Raw genomic sequence first — 15,627 nt, 5'->3', positions numbered from 1 at the left:
GCCCACTGCTGAAGCACAGCTCGTCGGGTGCCTTTATAGCTATTGGATGGGGCATATGACTTGACCTCAGTGTTGTTGAGGCGATATCCAGACTTGGGAAATGTTCGACCAATAATTTGTGACGTGTTAAGGCACACATTTGTGACATGTGCAGCCATCATCTCCCGTTAACCACAAACCAACAGTTTTAAAAGCAGTTAGTTCTAGAACATTATGAGGGTCCCACTGAGAGCCAGTGGGCAAAGCCGCAGCTTGAGAACGTTGCCTAAACGCTTCTTCTTGCTTCCACAGCTCCCGGATTTCTTCGCTGGGCGTTCGTCTCCGGATCATGGCGTACCCTGCACCGGTCGAACACGTGGTGATTGCCAGCAGTTCGTTTTGGTTCATCCCTATCGTCCAGGCGGATGATCGGCGTGAATTCTCTGCGCACGTTCTTCCTTCTCTGGTTAAGGTGCATTCACACGACTGGGCGGAGGAGGAATTTTCGCAGCGGATGGCGTATCACGTGACGCGCGCGTCATCAAAACGTGCCGCCTTCGCCTAGTCCGGCCTCCTCCGCTCGCGGCCCGGATTGAAAATGCTCGCCGGTGTTTCCATCCGTCCGTTTGGCGGTCGTCTGACGTCAATTTAGCGTAGTCAGCGTCAAATCTGTCAACATTGGACATATTGGCGTGGCTACGATGGCGTGTTGTCGGCTTAAAGCCACGTGTGTTGTTGTGCAGTAGTGAACACACGTGGTTTTGCTGTGGTGCAGCGAGAAAGGCGAGTCATGGTTGCGCGCGCATTTCTATTTACTCAGACCACGCAGCCTGCGTGACCTCAATATGAGTGAGGTGCACAAGAAAACGCTAAGTGACGAGGCAATCGTAATTTTTTTTCTCTTGTTGAGGGATTCACAGCGCTATGGAATATAGAGCACGGCGCGCATTCAAACGCGCAGCTGCTAATAAGCGTTGGAGTCGAGAGTAAGCACGCGGATTCCGCAAACGGTGCTCCGGCTGTGGGAATGCGACATAACTCGGATGCGCCGGATTCAAGTGATCACGTGACTGTTTGGCCGCGGAGAAGGCGGGATTTTGCCCTCGCGTGTGTATCCACCTTTATTCAGCGCGCTCCCGTGGATGCTCCGACCATTGCAACAGCGACAAGTGACGCCATCAGATTGGTGACGTCAAGCATCAGCAACATAAATGCTCCGCCGTTCGAGTGCCCCGGCAGTGGGCAATGCAGCAGCAGCAACTTCAGCATGTTTCCTAAGGGCCTCTTCTTGCTTGCACAGGTACTGTACAATCAAGAAGGACAAGCAAGAAGTACTGTACAAGCAAGAAGGTACTGGACTACTCGTACTGTATCCGATCCGATAATCGATTGCTGCTGTAGTTGTGTTGCCCACAGAGTTCTTTGCGTAGTGGACTCATGTGCGAGTTTTCTTATGTCGTCGACTACCTTAGTCGTCTCATCCTAAGCGGTGACTTTGAGAGAAACCGGCGTTTAAAACTGGTAAACCTGACGAGTCCCAAGAAAGCTTTCTCAACGCTCTTGAGACCTCGGTCGAGTTGCCAATGTCCTGTTGTGATAACCCTTCTCTTGTGAAGGCTCTTTCCGATTTTGTTACTTGTCAGAAAAGTATATCCCCAAGATATATCTGACATGAAAGAAAGCTGTGAATACACGTTTCAATGCTTCGGAATTGCGTGTGGCTGCTATCGAAAACTCATGTTCGAAGGCACTATCTGATGAAGATTCGATCACCTTCGTTCTGAGGCGGTTTGCCTAAAGCGCACTGTTACTGAACTAACTGCCAAATATGATGATCTTGAAAACCGCTCACGCAGAAATAACATAATTTTTCATGGTATAGCAGAAAATAGTGACGGGAATCGCGACACACTGCACTCCAAGGTTGCGAAGCTGTTCAAAAGGCTTTCCCTTGACTGTCCGCGTACTTTACGCTTCGATAGGTTAGGCAGAAGGCGCCCTGGGCGTTCTCGCCCCATCATTATAAAGTTGCTTGATTTCAGCGATAAGCTAGTAGTGCTGAAAAATGGTCATAAGCTGAAAAATACCGCCATGAAACTTTCCAAACATTTTTCGGTCAGAGTGCGCGCAGTTCGCAAAAAGCTATAATACACTTCGGTTGAGCAGCGGAATAACGGCTCGGTTATTAAAATGAGGTTGGCTCACTTGGCAGCAAGGGCGGCCGCAGGCTTCACGTGTGCTCATGGACTCTGCGCATCTTTTACGCAGGCACTTGCTGATACCTTATCCAACAAACCGGCTCTGGTGGCTTTGCTACCGTTTTGGACTTGATCGCCATGGATTGGAAAGCGGCGGTTCCTACGTTAGCATAATCTTTCAAGCTACGGAAATTTGACTGCGACACTGCCGCTTCTGCCCCACTGGCTCGTCATCTGTGCGGACCCTACAAAAGCACCGAGCACACCGTCTGCTCTTTTCACTTGGCAGCAAGGGCGGCAGCAGGCTTCACGTGTGCCCACGAACTCTGCCCATGTTTTGCGCAGGTTGGGAATCAGTTAATTTCTTGATTTTCATTGTTCTTGAGGCTGCTGTCATTGCTGCCATTTGTATCAGTTTGTGTCTTTGGCATAGCTAATTGTTTTAAGGTTGTCAAAGGAGATCAGGTCACTTTTTGATGAGTTGAAGCGTGAACTTAAGGCTCATTCACACCGGCGACTTGAGGAGGTCGCGCGACCATTTGCGACTCGCGAACAAAAAGCGACCGAAGGCGACTGATGTTCACACCGGCAAGCCCGGCTGAGCGCGACCTGCAAGTCGCAATCCCGGACATTCTCGTTCTTTAGCGAGAATTCTAGGGATCTACGCAGTCAGCGCGCACTTCGCTGGCACTATGTAAATTGGTTTCGCGTTCCGGCAACAGCCATGCATTTTGTTTCGAGCGATGGCTGGATTTTGATTCGAGCGAACAGGAAGACGCCGTCCCTGTGCTGATGTGCTCCGCCGGGGTGTCAGCTGTGGCAGCGCGGAAGCCTCCGAAGAAAACGCGACGCTCGTGGGTGCGCCCGTGCCTCCGCTCGCGTGAAGTGACCGGCCACGCAAGCCGCCTCTTGCCCGAACTTTGTGCGCATGACAACGAGTGTTATCGAGAGTCGTAATTTCTAGTTCGCATTGCGTATTATTCGGTGCATAATATTGAAGCAAAGCTGTTCACCCGCTGTTCACCTTTGGGTGGCGTGCTCATCCAACGAACGGCAGCTGGAAAAAGGGTTTGTGTTGTGCTTTCTTTTCCTGCTGTTTAGCTTCCAGTGAATGCGACCGCGTATATTCGACACGTTGCTGCAACTGCTGCGTCCCAGAATCACAAGACAAGACACCAATTACCGGCCTGTAGCCTGCATATCGTGACGCGGGCATTGCATTTGGCGTGGACGACGACACACATCACTTTCGGCGCGGCGCTGATTGGTTGAGAAGCTTTGCGACCACGGTCGCGCGACTGAAAAATTGCGCAGTGAGCGACTGGCCCAAAATGGTCGCTTTTCGAGAAAAGCGACCATTTGCGACCGGTCGCTTTGCGACCAACTTGGTCGCGCGACCACTGTCAGTCGCCGGTGTGAATGAGCCTTTAGGGCGGAGTTGAACGATTTCAAGGACACAATCGAGCGAGACTTTCGCAAGGAACTAAGGGATATTAAAGCTTTTTGGCTAGAGAAAACAAGGAGTATGAAGAAATTAGGAATGAAAACCTAGCCCTGAGAGCCTCAAATGATGAATTTAAGGCACAGTGCTCTGATCTCGCACGGCAGGTAAATGACCATGGGAACAGAATACTTCGGGCTGAGCAGTATTGCAGGAGGACAAGGGTGCGATTTTGTACGCGTTCCAAAATGGAACGGAGGCGGTTCGTTCTTTACGTCACGAAATAGGCGGTCCGCCATGTTCGCGAGGACGAGAGGAAGCAAAGAGCCAATGAGCGAAGTGGACGCCTGCGTCACGCTTTTGACGTCTGCTTGGGGACCGTATAACATACTTAGAAGCGTTTCTAACATGTTGAGAAATATCTGGCTATTATGAATGAGTAGCAAAATGTGTTGGTGTTGCTTTTCAAAGATTCAGTTTGGAATGCAGAACGAGTTAAACAAATTATTGCGGTTAATGTCTTGAAATGGCGCTAGGTGGTGTCGCAATTTTGCGAAACGTTTAGTGGTGGCGCTATCCACTACCCCGTTTCAAGCAATGCTTGTATGCATGTCTCCACCACTATTAAAATTCAAACGGCGCGAGTTTTGAAGCGGTTGGTTCGGTCGAGCCGTTACGTGCGGAGAGCCATGTAGGAAAACGTGTCGGCTTCTGCGCCCGTTATGGGACCGCGCGTTTCCGAGGGCCAGCGGGAGACGGTGCTCGCTTTTATGAAGCCGCATCTCCAGCTGGCTTTAAGATCCAGCGAGCTGGGGCCGGGCTTCAGCCTTGTCGACCGACGACGGCTGTGGCAGCAGCTGGCTGACGTGCTGAACGCGGAAGGGCCCGTTGTGAAAACGGTCGACCAGTGGAGGAAGCAGCAGGTCTACGAGGCCCGCCGCGATGCTACCGCTATAGCCCAAGAGCAAATGTGAGTGACCGTCGAATGGTCCGGGCGATTTGTCCTTCGACATTGGTGTGTATTTTCAGAAGCACTGGAGGGGGTCGCGCACCCGGCTTCCGGGGCCGAGTGCTCCAGCTGACGGGCGCGGTCCTCTTCCGTGGCGTCACCGACCTACCCTACCAAGAGGTAAGCACACTGCCGGCGTAATATCATGCGTTCCTGAACGGTGCCGACTTAGAGTTTGCCATTATCTGTAAGTGGTACCTTTAGCAGAACGCGACACTGTTGGTGAACAGGAAAATAGCGTCGGAAGCTTTAGGTTGGTAGATCCTTCGGTGTCATTTTACGTGAAGGACATAAATATTATTTATGCTCTGTTATCATAAGTGAATCATGAATCTGGAAAACAAGCCAACTTTTGATGTAAATAAGAAATATGCGTTGTATTAAGGACTCGGTATCCTATCTTGCCAACGATCAACAGCCGGGCAAAAGGTTGGTTGGCCCTGAAAAGGGTTGTTTGGTGGTAAGAGATGAATTTGAGTAGATGACTGAAAAGTAGTTCCAACAGGTCCTTGTCTGCCCAAACGAAGAGGGCATAGCTTGTACATGACGCGTGACACTGCCAAAGGATGCCATCAGGCCAGTGGCTCTTCAACAGAGAGAGAGAGAAATCACTTTTTTTTATTCTGCGATAAAAAAATGCATCAGTGCCCTGAGTCCAGGGCGTCGCTTGCGGCATGCTTCAGCACTAGGCCGATGAAGTCCCCAAGGAATCGTTGGTCGTGAAGGGTGGTTGCGGCGGTCAGCCACTCGGAGGAAGGGGTAGATGGGAGGGATGAAGGTTTGGGTAAGGGGGTAGTTTTGGATGGCATTGCCATAGGATATGTGATGTGTTAGGAGGATAGACACTACAGTGGCTACAGCGAGGGAGGTGGGCAATTGTTGTGCACGTTGCAATTCTTGACAACAACAGCTTCCAGCGATGAGCTGGTTGCGAGTAATCAGCAACTCATATGAACAATTCCCACCACAATTATTCATTTCAGGTGCTGCGAAGGATCGAACAATCCACCACCCGGCTCGCCATCGCGGCAGAGAGGATGGCAGCGGCTCAGGAGGGCATACTGGAGAAGGTGCGCTCCCTGGCACTAGTCGTAGCTGGCCACCTGCAACAAGAAAGGAGGAATTAATTTATTGTTTATTTTCACCTATTCAATTTCATTTTAGTCATTTATTGTTCTTTGAGTTTTATATCTTCACTTTCATTTTATGCACTTATTGTTGCTTCATTTTAAGTTTTACTGTTTAAGTTTCATTGTTGCCTTGTATGAGTAATGCAGGAGGATTTTTTGGACGAAAGGTGTAATGTGTGCACCCATTTTTGTATCGTAGTATTTTCCTCTTTCTATTTATACTAATCCAGCTGCAACGCCAGCGTGCTTTCTTTTATTTACACATTTCGAAGACACTGGAATCATTACAAGTAGTTGTCGATTTCTGTGTATGGGTTTTGTACTGTGATATTTATATTGCTTCACTATGTTTTGTAGCTTACTGCACTCATTATGAAGCGTTACCGCATAGTGTTTGCACTGTGATATTTTCATTTCGGCACAGTCATGCTAAGGTACAACTACAATGTGGTCTTTTTTCAGAGCACCAAACTAGTCACTCTGCAAGTTGCATAGTTTCACAAATGAAAATGGCCATCATCACTGCACCACGCCGGTGATTGGTTTCCTCTAGTTTTCATTCCAAGTGAGCAAGAATAAGTTTTAAGTGTAACACGTTCTGGGTGCTGTGAGATTGCAGAGCTAATTATTCATGTTGTATGCAATTTATGTTTCATCACAGCTGGCAAGTGCACTCACCTTTCTACAATTATGATTCACCTGTTCTTTAGCATCACACTGCAATTGCTGTCGAAAAATGAATGCTTCTGGTCAGTGACTCATAACACTGAGAAGGGAATGGACATACATGTCAAAGTCATACTTTCTTGCAAGGTCACTTAAATGTAACTGCAAGTTTTATTTGCCGTGGTGAATACGAATTGTGTGATGCTCATGTTGCAATGTTCTCACATGCTTTGCTACGTGTAGCATGCTGTATGTACAAGGTTCATGATGTACAGAGGTCAACACTCATGTCTAGAACACACTTGCGAGGGCCAAAGCAGCCACCTAAGCTTAAGCCGACCACCAGGTCAATAAAAATCAATGGGAACTGTACATTTAGTCACGCAAGCTCCCATACAGCAGATTTTATGCCACATGTCGTCATCAGATTCGCCAGCGCAGTCCTGCAAACATGATTTGCGCGTTCTAGAGATGTGTGTTGGCCTCTGTACTTGTCGTCATAACATGTAATAAAGTTGACCTTTGTATTTTTTGTGCTTTCACGTTAATTTACGCCTACCCATTTAGACATGATGTGACGAGTATAATGTCACAACACTCAGTGCTAGATTTTTTCTTTTGTGGTTGAATCCGCATTCATTACGCTTTACTTGCTTGCCTCGTCTGCGTATTCATGCTTGCATGGAAGTTTTCATACACCTAGCACAAGAGGTGGCTAGCAAGCATATTGCATCGTTCCTACTAATGTACACCGAGCGCCCGAATGCACAGGATGTGGCGGTTGCGATCATTCTGGTGTTTTATGAAAATTATGCAAACCTGTGCAAGAGTCTCCGAGGTTTATGCAAACCTTGGAGCCTCTTGCACAGTGAAGAGGGTACAATTGTTTCCGAGTCCACGGCTGTGGCATTGTTTTTGAAGGATTTTTGTATAACTTTACTTCGTTTGTGTTTAAATTATCATAATCTGTCGGATGTTTTGATTTGGAAACATTGACCATCCGTATGGAGGGGTACTTGATGTGTATACAAGTTCTTTAATGTATTTTCCACTGTACAAATACAGCCTTGTGATAGCCTAGGGGCATTGCAATTTGTATAAATAAATTATGTATGTGTTATGAAAGCTCACCATTCCTGTGACATCAATATTCCTGTGACTATCAACAAAGTTGTTACCAACTAAAGTGTTCTGCCCTAGTTAGGGGTACACATTACGAATACTTACCAAGCAGAGACTCGCCAGGCTGCAGTTGTGCGGCGAGGCGCGTACACAGTGGATTATGCTGCCACATCCAAGAGTCGTGGCCCGAATCAGGGAGCCGGAGGTCCACAACAAGGATGCAAAGTTCCGAGTTGCACACCTGCAATGAGGAGCAATACAAAATAGCGCTGCAGATATGCTCAAAATCCCTTTTTGCCATTCATATGCAGAAAACAATACATACATTTACGCTGGTATAAGCAGCTACACTGTTTCACTCATAGGCGTGCACAGGGTTTCGCATTTGGGGCCTTTTGTGCGCACGCCTATGGTTTGCACTAAGTGATCGCTAAATGGAAACTTGGGGCACGAAATTGCGCAAGAACACCCATACACGCCAAATCCAGCCCATGCAATGGTTGTAAGTACTTCCCTGTTCAAAATGCTTCCATCGTATCTTCCCTATAGTGTATCGATTTTTGCTACGACTGCTGCCCATGTTCCTAAATACCTCCAAAATGCACAACTCCATTGTGTATGCACGCCAGAACGAAAACACAATTTTGGTACGGCAAACGGCTCATGCACAGAAACACATGGCACTCATCATTACCGCTGACATGTCAGACTTCAACGAGCTCGTACACAGTTCCCCGCATGTCCTCTTTTAATCGTTACATTACTAGTTATGCCAGCTTGGGCATTAAACTGAACAATTGCTACTATGGGCGAGTAAAAATGGCGACTACAGTTTGAAGTAAAACATTCAAACGGTACTTACGACTATGACGTTGAGGGCGTAATAACCCTTTCTCGACATGAAGCTCGCCGTGTCGGCCGGGCTGAGTCCCTCTGGCTTCATAACGGCGATCAACGTGCCGTCGACGCACGCTAGCACGCCTGGAATGGCACCGCGTCGCGCAAACGCCGCCTTTGCCTCATCCTTGGCAGCCGGTGTCAATGAAAAGTCCACCAACTTTCTCCGGGCAGACACGGAAATGATGGCCTCCGTCACCTCCTGGATGGTGTTGCTCGCGGCCGGCTGCGCCATGCCTATTTGCTCCTCGCGACCAACGCTCCTCCGGAAGCTTCCAGTGCCGAAAAATCGCAGCGCGCACAACACCTTCCTTTCTGTGGAAAGGCCACTGGCTCGCTGGCATCCAATGATGGAGTCAAGCTCGTCGCACAAGCGACGCACTGTTCGTTTGGACAGACGAAAATATTGCCGGATCTCTTCCTCCGTCAACTCTTTAAATGCATCATCTACCTCGGGTCATCGTCTCTGCGCGACTGCAGCAGCCGCACAGGCGACACGAAAAGACACGGCAGAGAAAGAAAACGCCATTTTCTCCAACTGTTGGGATTCCCGATTTGGATTGAACCGGATACGAAAGAGGCTAACTGTCCCAAGCGCTTACGTTTTAATCCAATCCAAGTCGTCTGGTAGCCGTTCTAATCCGTTCTATCGAAACGGACGGACTCGGCAACCGTTCCGTTGCGTTCGTCCGTTAGCAGACGACACGGAATGATTGACAGCAGCAAGACGTCACGGTTCACGTCACAATTGACGTCATGGCGTTCGTCACGATTCAAATTGACCAATCGTGTGCGGCTCGATGGAACGGAACGCCTCCGTTCCATTTTGGAACGCGTACAAAATCGCACCCCAAATGTCGAAATAAAAGGCATTCCGTACAAGTCCTCCGAAGATCTAGTTGAAATGGGCATAAAAATTGCAAAAATAAGTGGGCGTTCCGTTTGTTGCGACTGATCTCGGACGAGCACAGAGTTCCAACGGCACGCAATCCAAGCAAAAAAAAAAAAAAAAAAAACGCGGTTGTGCAGTTCGAGCAGAGACAAAGGCGCGATAGCTTTTTGATGAATGCGCGCGCAGTAAGCCTGAAGTGTTCTGATCTCGGCATTGACTCTCAGTCACCTGTGTTCGTAAATGAACATCTGTGCCCAGAGTTGAAACGACTTCTTGGTCAAGCTATGGCGCGCAAGCGCGAGACCGGTTGGAAGTTTGTCTGGGTGCGCGATGGAAAAATGTTTGCGCGGCAGACTGATAACGCAACAAAGATCAAAATTGAAAACAATGATGAGGTAAACAAAATGATCAGTCCTTTCTGAAATCGGTGCAACGAAAGAGGCGGTTCGTGTTGTAGGCAGAAATATTACGGCACTGCTGGAAAAGAAAACATCGGTGGTTTATTTCATGCTTATTTTCTGTTGCCATGTAGGTCAAGTACCACGCATGCTCGTGGAATTTCGTGTCTGTTGGTTCATGAAATCTTTGCTTTATCATGTAAAAACGTTTTGGCGTATAAGTTATTTTTTGGGAAGAATTCATTTTACTTACTTCTATTGTCTTAGAATGCACCAGGACTCGAGGTTTTGTAGCTTGTTTTGGTTACAATTTTTCATTTGTGCAGCCTATCGTGTTCGTGGTTGTAAAATTTGTTGGATAGGGATAGTTGTCGCAGCTTTTGTCGTTGAACTGTTGTTCGAACGCAAAATTTCTTTCGGAATAAATTCGGATTTTACAATGCACAATTTCCTGTTGACCTTTCAGCATCGAAATGAGCGCTTGTAGCATTAGTCCGTCAGTGTTAAGGTATGAAAAGGTCGAGAAATGTGATTCACCTCTAACTTTTATTTATCTTAATATGCAGTGAGCACGTGGCAAACAGGATGAATTCTCTATGTTTCTTAGTGAGTTCGGCTTTTCTTTTTCTGTTATTATGTTGACAGAAACGTGGTTTTCGGCTAATGATGACATGCATCTAGAAGGTTATAACGGAGTTTTCTAAAGAGATCGCTTAGAAGAGGTGGAGGCGTATGTATGTTCATTAAACAAGGCATTAAGTATGAACTGCTTGTTAAAAACTCGGCACCGGGCCCAGACTCGATCACAAATTCAATGATTCGAAACATGGATTCGGTAGCCCTAAAGAAAATAACAAAGGTTTTTAATAGCGAATACTGGGCCAAGGGAGACTTGCCCCAAGAGTGGAAATTGCCTAAAATAATCATGATCCCCAAACCAAAAAAGAATCCCTCCATTGATACGCTCCGGCCGGTATTGCTGACGTCCTGCCTGGGTAAGCTGTATGAAAGGGTGATCCATAGCAGATTGCAGCGATACCTGGAAGAGCGGAGCTGGTTCCCGGACTCCATGATAGGATTTTGCACGGGTTTATCTTGCCAGGACGCGTTCCTCCTACTTAGAGGCGAAATTATAACTAATATACCGTACGGCAACGAGAGATTAGTCCTAGCACTAGACCTCAAAGGAGCCTTCGACAACGTCTTTCACGCCGCAATATTGGAGGAACTCGAACACGCGGGTTGTGTGTGATGAGCGCACATACAATTACTTAAGAGCGTTTCTTTCCAACCGCGAGGCAAGCATCAGTATTGGCCAAATCACATCGGATTTATTTAAAATGCCAAACAAAGGAACACCTCAAGGAGCGATAATATCTCCTCTGCTCTTCAACATGGCGACGTGTCGTCTCGCGCGCGATCTGAATAGGATACCCGACCTAGGTTACACGCTCTACGTGGACGACATCACGCTGTGGACGAGTAGAGGTTTACTAGGGGATAAGGAATATACGCTCCAAAGCGCAGTATTAGCGGTAGAGAAATTTTCCAAATGGAGCTGCCTGAAGTGCGCGCCCGAAAAATCTGAGGTCATCCGGATACACGCGAAAGGCTATAAATCCAGAGGATCCATTAACATCGTAGTTGAGGGTCAATCAGTCCGAGAGGTACCCACGATGCGAGTCCTGGGTTTGTGGCTGCAGAGCGACGGGATAGCAGTACAGACGCTCAAAACCCTAAAATCCACAACCCACAACATAGGTCAAATGATACGTCGCCTGACGTATCGAAAAGTGGGAATGCGAGAAGACGATACCCTAAGGCTCGTACAGGCCTTAGTCGTTAGTCGAATAACGTATGGCTTACCGTACCAAATCCTCAACAGGGAGGAGGAAAGGCAGGCCAACACAATAATCCGAGCCGCTTTCAAAGCTGCTCTGGGCCTGCCTAAATGTACTTCCACGGAGCGCATGTTAGCTTTGGGAGTGCACAATACTTTCGACGAACTGAGGCAGGCCACTATGATGCGGCAGAGGGAACGCCTCAGCTTCACAAAAACTGGTAGCGCAATATTGGCTAGACTCAATATCCCAGCATACCCCATGTATCTCACCGAACAGGCCGTATTTCTCCATCCTTCGGTGAGATCCAAAATTACAGTAGCCCCAATTCCAAAGAATATGCATCCCGAGTACAACAAAGAAAGGCGCAAAGCACGCGCAAAACACATTCAATCAACGTACTCTAATAACCATAGGTACAACACGTACTACACGAACGCAGCTGTGTATACACAGGCGACCGGGCAGAGCTATCAAAGGAGGTACGCACTGGCAGTGGTGAACGTGATCTGCCAGCAGCAAATAACGGCATCGGCCACGGCGGGATCCCCCACCTCGGCCGAAACATTAGCAGTGGCGATTGCACTCGCTCATGCGGAGCGTTCGCAAAGGGACTCGGTCGTTGTCACGGACTCGCAGGAGACGTGTCGCATGTTTCTTAAGGGGCACGTGACTGCGGCTAGCCTCGCGATAATCCCCAAATCCTTCAACCACCGTCATCGCCTACTCTGGTGCCCGGGCCACGCGGGGGTACAGGGGAACGAAAAGGCTAACGCGTTAGCTCGAGGGTTTACTAACCGAACGACGGCGTCCTCTTCTAAACCCAACCACTCGCACTATCCCTCACAAAATCCTACCAATTTAAATGCCAAAGACATGCTTGCTCATCAGCGCGGAGTGCGCAGAAAATACCCGCCGCATCAACCACAACTTAGCGGGGAAGAGGCCGCCGATTGGCGTAAAATACAGACTGGGGTATTCCCCCATTTAAAATTGCTAAACGCCATGTATCCCACTCGTTATAGGGCCAACTGTCCTTGGTGCGGTGGCATGCCTACCCTAATTCATGTAACTTGGGAGTGCGCTAAGCACCTTCATAGACCAAATACCAGTGACACAATGGAGCAGTGGGAGGCACAGCTCGCCCGCTCCGACCTGGCAAGACAAAAGTCTTTAATTAGCCAGGTCAGGCAGGCGGCAGAGGCCAGTGGGGCCCTGGACTGAGAGGCTCCGACCACCCCTCCTTAATTTATTTTCCATTACAATAAAGTTTCTATTATTATTGATCACCTATCTTTATGCACGTCAGATGTTGAGATAATATGTTTGAAATGCGGAAAGTTTCTTTTCGCTGTGGTGTAGCGTCCACCTGACGGAAATTTAAATGGGGTTTTCCAGCCGCTAGACGCGATATTCTCTGATGTTAATTGTCACCGACCCCGTGAACGAGGCGCAGACGCCGGACCAAATTCCAAAGCCCACTTATCAGCTTCCGAAAATAATCCCACGAAAGCAAGGACAATTAAGTGTGGGCCCTCTGGTGCGCCAGCGAACGCCGGTTGTTGTCCAAAGACCAAGTGAGAGCCCGGAGTTGTCGAAACACAACAAAATATATTCTTCACACAAGGCAGTTACACCCACACTTGCACACTTAGGCACAGCACAATACAAATCAGATGGGTATTAACAGACGCAAGAAACTAACTCACGACAAGCACTAAGAGTCCAACACGTAAAGTACAAAAGGAAAAGGAACACTCAGTGTCCAATCGTATTCACCCGCGTTGGTCTTCGAGTCAGACGATCTCGGCGTAGCTCGGGGGCAAATCTCGAAGAAGGAACTTGTTCCGGAAATGCAGACGCTCGATGAACTCGTTGACTAGCTTACCGGGGAATCCGCTGCTTCCGCTGACGCTCGGTCTTCATGTTACATCACTTCACCGGTGCGGACTGAACTCATGAACTCCCCTAAACGATTCTCGCACGGCGGTTATATAGCTTCCACAGGCGTTCTCGAACTTTCCTATCGGAGTCGTGATCTCGTAGCATAGCCAAACCTTGGGAATCTGCTCGTGTTTTCTCGCACCTTCGGCCGCCGCCGCCGGAGAGTAGTCAAGGGGGGGGGGGGGGGTGATGACTCATGCTGTTGGCGCACGCTCACGCTGTAGTTATCCCTTTCGACTCGCTAGGTGAGGTGTCTCGGCGCGCGCGTGTGCTCTCTCTCTCTCTCTCTCCGGTTAACGTCGCTTCGTCGAGGCTCTTCTAGACGTCCAGGCACCGTTGTTCGCGTTGTTGTTTGAGGCGTATGCGCTCTTCCCCTCTGTTGAAGTTGCCGCGGAGCCGGCGTGTTCTTTTGCTGGCTTGCGTGACAAGCGGCGCTTGCTTGCAACACGCGCTCTTTTGTGACATTAATATACATCAGTAAAATTTAGTTCTAAGTGGTGATCTATGTTTTCTAATACATTACAACAGGCGGAATTTTCTATGCTTCTTGATTCGTACTTGTTGTCAAATGTGGTACTGGAATCAACTAGCATTTCAGCAACTTTTTCGCCACGTTATTGGACCTTTTTATTACAAATTTACTATGTGAAAGCCTCTTTTCTGGCACAATCAACATTGCAATTAGTGATCATTTGCCGATATATATAGTTATTGATAAGTGCCATATTGAATCAAAGCCAACCAATAAATTTCGGTGCCAGAACATAACTGAAAACTCTCTCTCGCATTTTCGAGACGAAATCTCCAGAACTAGTTGGGAAGCAGTGCTCTCGTGTTCATCAGCAAACGCTGCATATGACAATTTTATGGAGATAATTTCCCGTATGTGTAAGCGATATTTTCCCTACAAAGAAATAAAGAAGTGAAAATAAAGAAATAAAGCTGTTAAAAATTATTAATGAGAAAAAAATAGCATGTATCAACTATTCTTGAAAAATCGTGATCCAGACACATTGGATTCGTTTAGGAAGTATACTAATAATTTAACCAAGCTTATGAAAAAAGCAAAACGCAATTATTATTCTTGCATGTTTGAGTGCGTTGCAGGGCTTAAGGAGATGTGGAGCAAGTTAAATTTAATTACCGCATTACACAAAGCTAATTTTGGTGTAGAAGAAATAACTGAAGGTGATCGAACATACAGGGGCAAAGCATTGGCTGAGATATTTAATAATCACCTTACATCATTGGTAGAAAGCGTCAGTGACACCACTGCACTACATTACATGTCCGCAAAAGTAGCTTCGTCGGTTGATCTTTGCCCAACGGATGAATATGAGGTTATGTGTGTTTTCAGAAAGCTACAGAAAAGTAAATCGGAACATATTGACGGTTTAAAGATGGCTCCAATTTGTTTTGTTACAGATATATTCGTCGTCCCTTTAACATACATTTATAACCTCATTTTAGGCACAGGTATTTTCCCACAATGTATGAAGCATGCAAAAGTTACAGTCCTGTTCAAGGGAGGAGACAAAAATGATTAGGAAAACTATAGGCCCATATCCGTTCTACCATTGTTTTCAAAGCCCATGGAAAAAGTAATATTTGTAAGATTATCGAACTTCTTTACAAAATACTCGGTAATTTCGCCGGCTCAGTACGGTTTTAGGTCAGGGCTGTCGACAGAGGTAGCATTCCTACGGCAAAAGGAAATTATATTAGGCAATATAGAGGACAGGAAACTTACACTAGGTATATTTGTTGACTTCTCTAAAGCCTTTGACCGGATAAATCACGATACCCTTTTACAAAAGTTAACCTATTACAGCACTCGAGGCACTGCACTGAAAATTTAATTACCAGTTATTTCAGCAATAGGCTACATTGTGTAAGCATGAAAACAGAACAATCATCTTTGCAAAATGTTGCTCAAGGTGTATCTCAAGGTAGTATATTGGGGCCGCTACTTTTTATTACTTATGTCAACAACATTCTTAACATAAACCAGACAATCCAATATGACATATATGTGGATGACACTTGCTTGTTTTTCATAGGTGTGGACGTAAATGACCTTATTTCAGCAGCAAACGAGACACTAGGCGAC

The 15,627-nt window shown here is 47.3% G+C and overlaps 1 protein-coding gene across 1 annotated transcript; it reads right to left on the bottom strand.

Annotated features, from left to right (window-relative positions):
- Window positions 1-4,738: 4,738 nt before the first annotated feature.
- Window positions 4,739-9,270, bottom strand: LOC119431804 (uncharacterized). Its single transcript, XM_049658107.1, has 3 exons — window positions 8,408-9,270; window positions 7,651-7,786; window positions 4,739-5,730 (listed from the first exon to the last, which is right to left on the bottom strand). The coding sequence occupies exons 1-3, from the start codon at window positions 8,675-8,677 to the stop codon at window positions 5,246-5,248; spliced, it is 891 nt and encodes a 296-aa protein (XP_049514064.1). The 5' UTR covers window positions 8,678-9,270; the 3' UTR covers window positions 4,739-5,245.
- Between the last annotated feature and the right edge of the window lie 6,357 nt (window positions 9,271-15,627).

This window comes from Dermacentor silvarum, chromosome 10, assembly GCF_013339745.2.
Source record: "Dermacentor silvarum isolate Dsil-2018 chromosome 10, BIME_Dsil_1.4, whole genome shotgun sequence".
Lineage (NCBI taxonomy): Eukaryota > Metazoa > Arthropoda > Arachnida > Ixodida > Ixodidae > Dermacentor > Dermacentor silvarum.
Note: the sequence above shows the minus strand (reverse complement) of the source record. Positions and strands in the feature narration are given on the sequence as shown.

Bases quoted from the DNA above. Each gene is read 5' to 3' on its own strand.
- LOC119431804 (XM_049658107.1), bottom strand. From the start codon at position 8,677: ATGGCGCAGCCGGCCGCGAGCAACACCATCCAGGAGGTGACGGAGGCC. The intron at 7,787-8,407 runs GTAAGTACCGTT...TCCTCATTGCAG, and splicing joins ACGCCCTCAACGTCATAGTC to GTGTGCAACTCGGAACTTTG. The intron at 5,731-7,650 runs GTAAGTATTCGT...TTCTTGTTGCAG, and splicing joins GCCTGGCGAGTCTCTGCTTG to GTGGCCAGCTACGACTAGTG.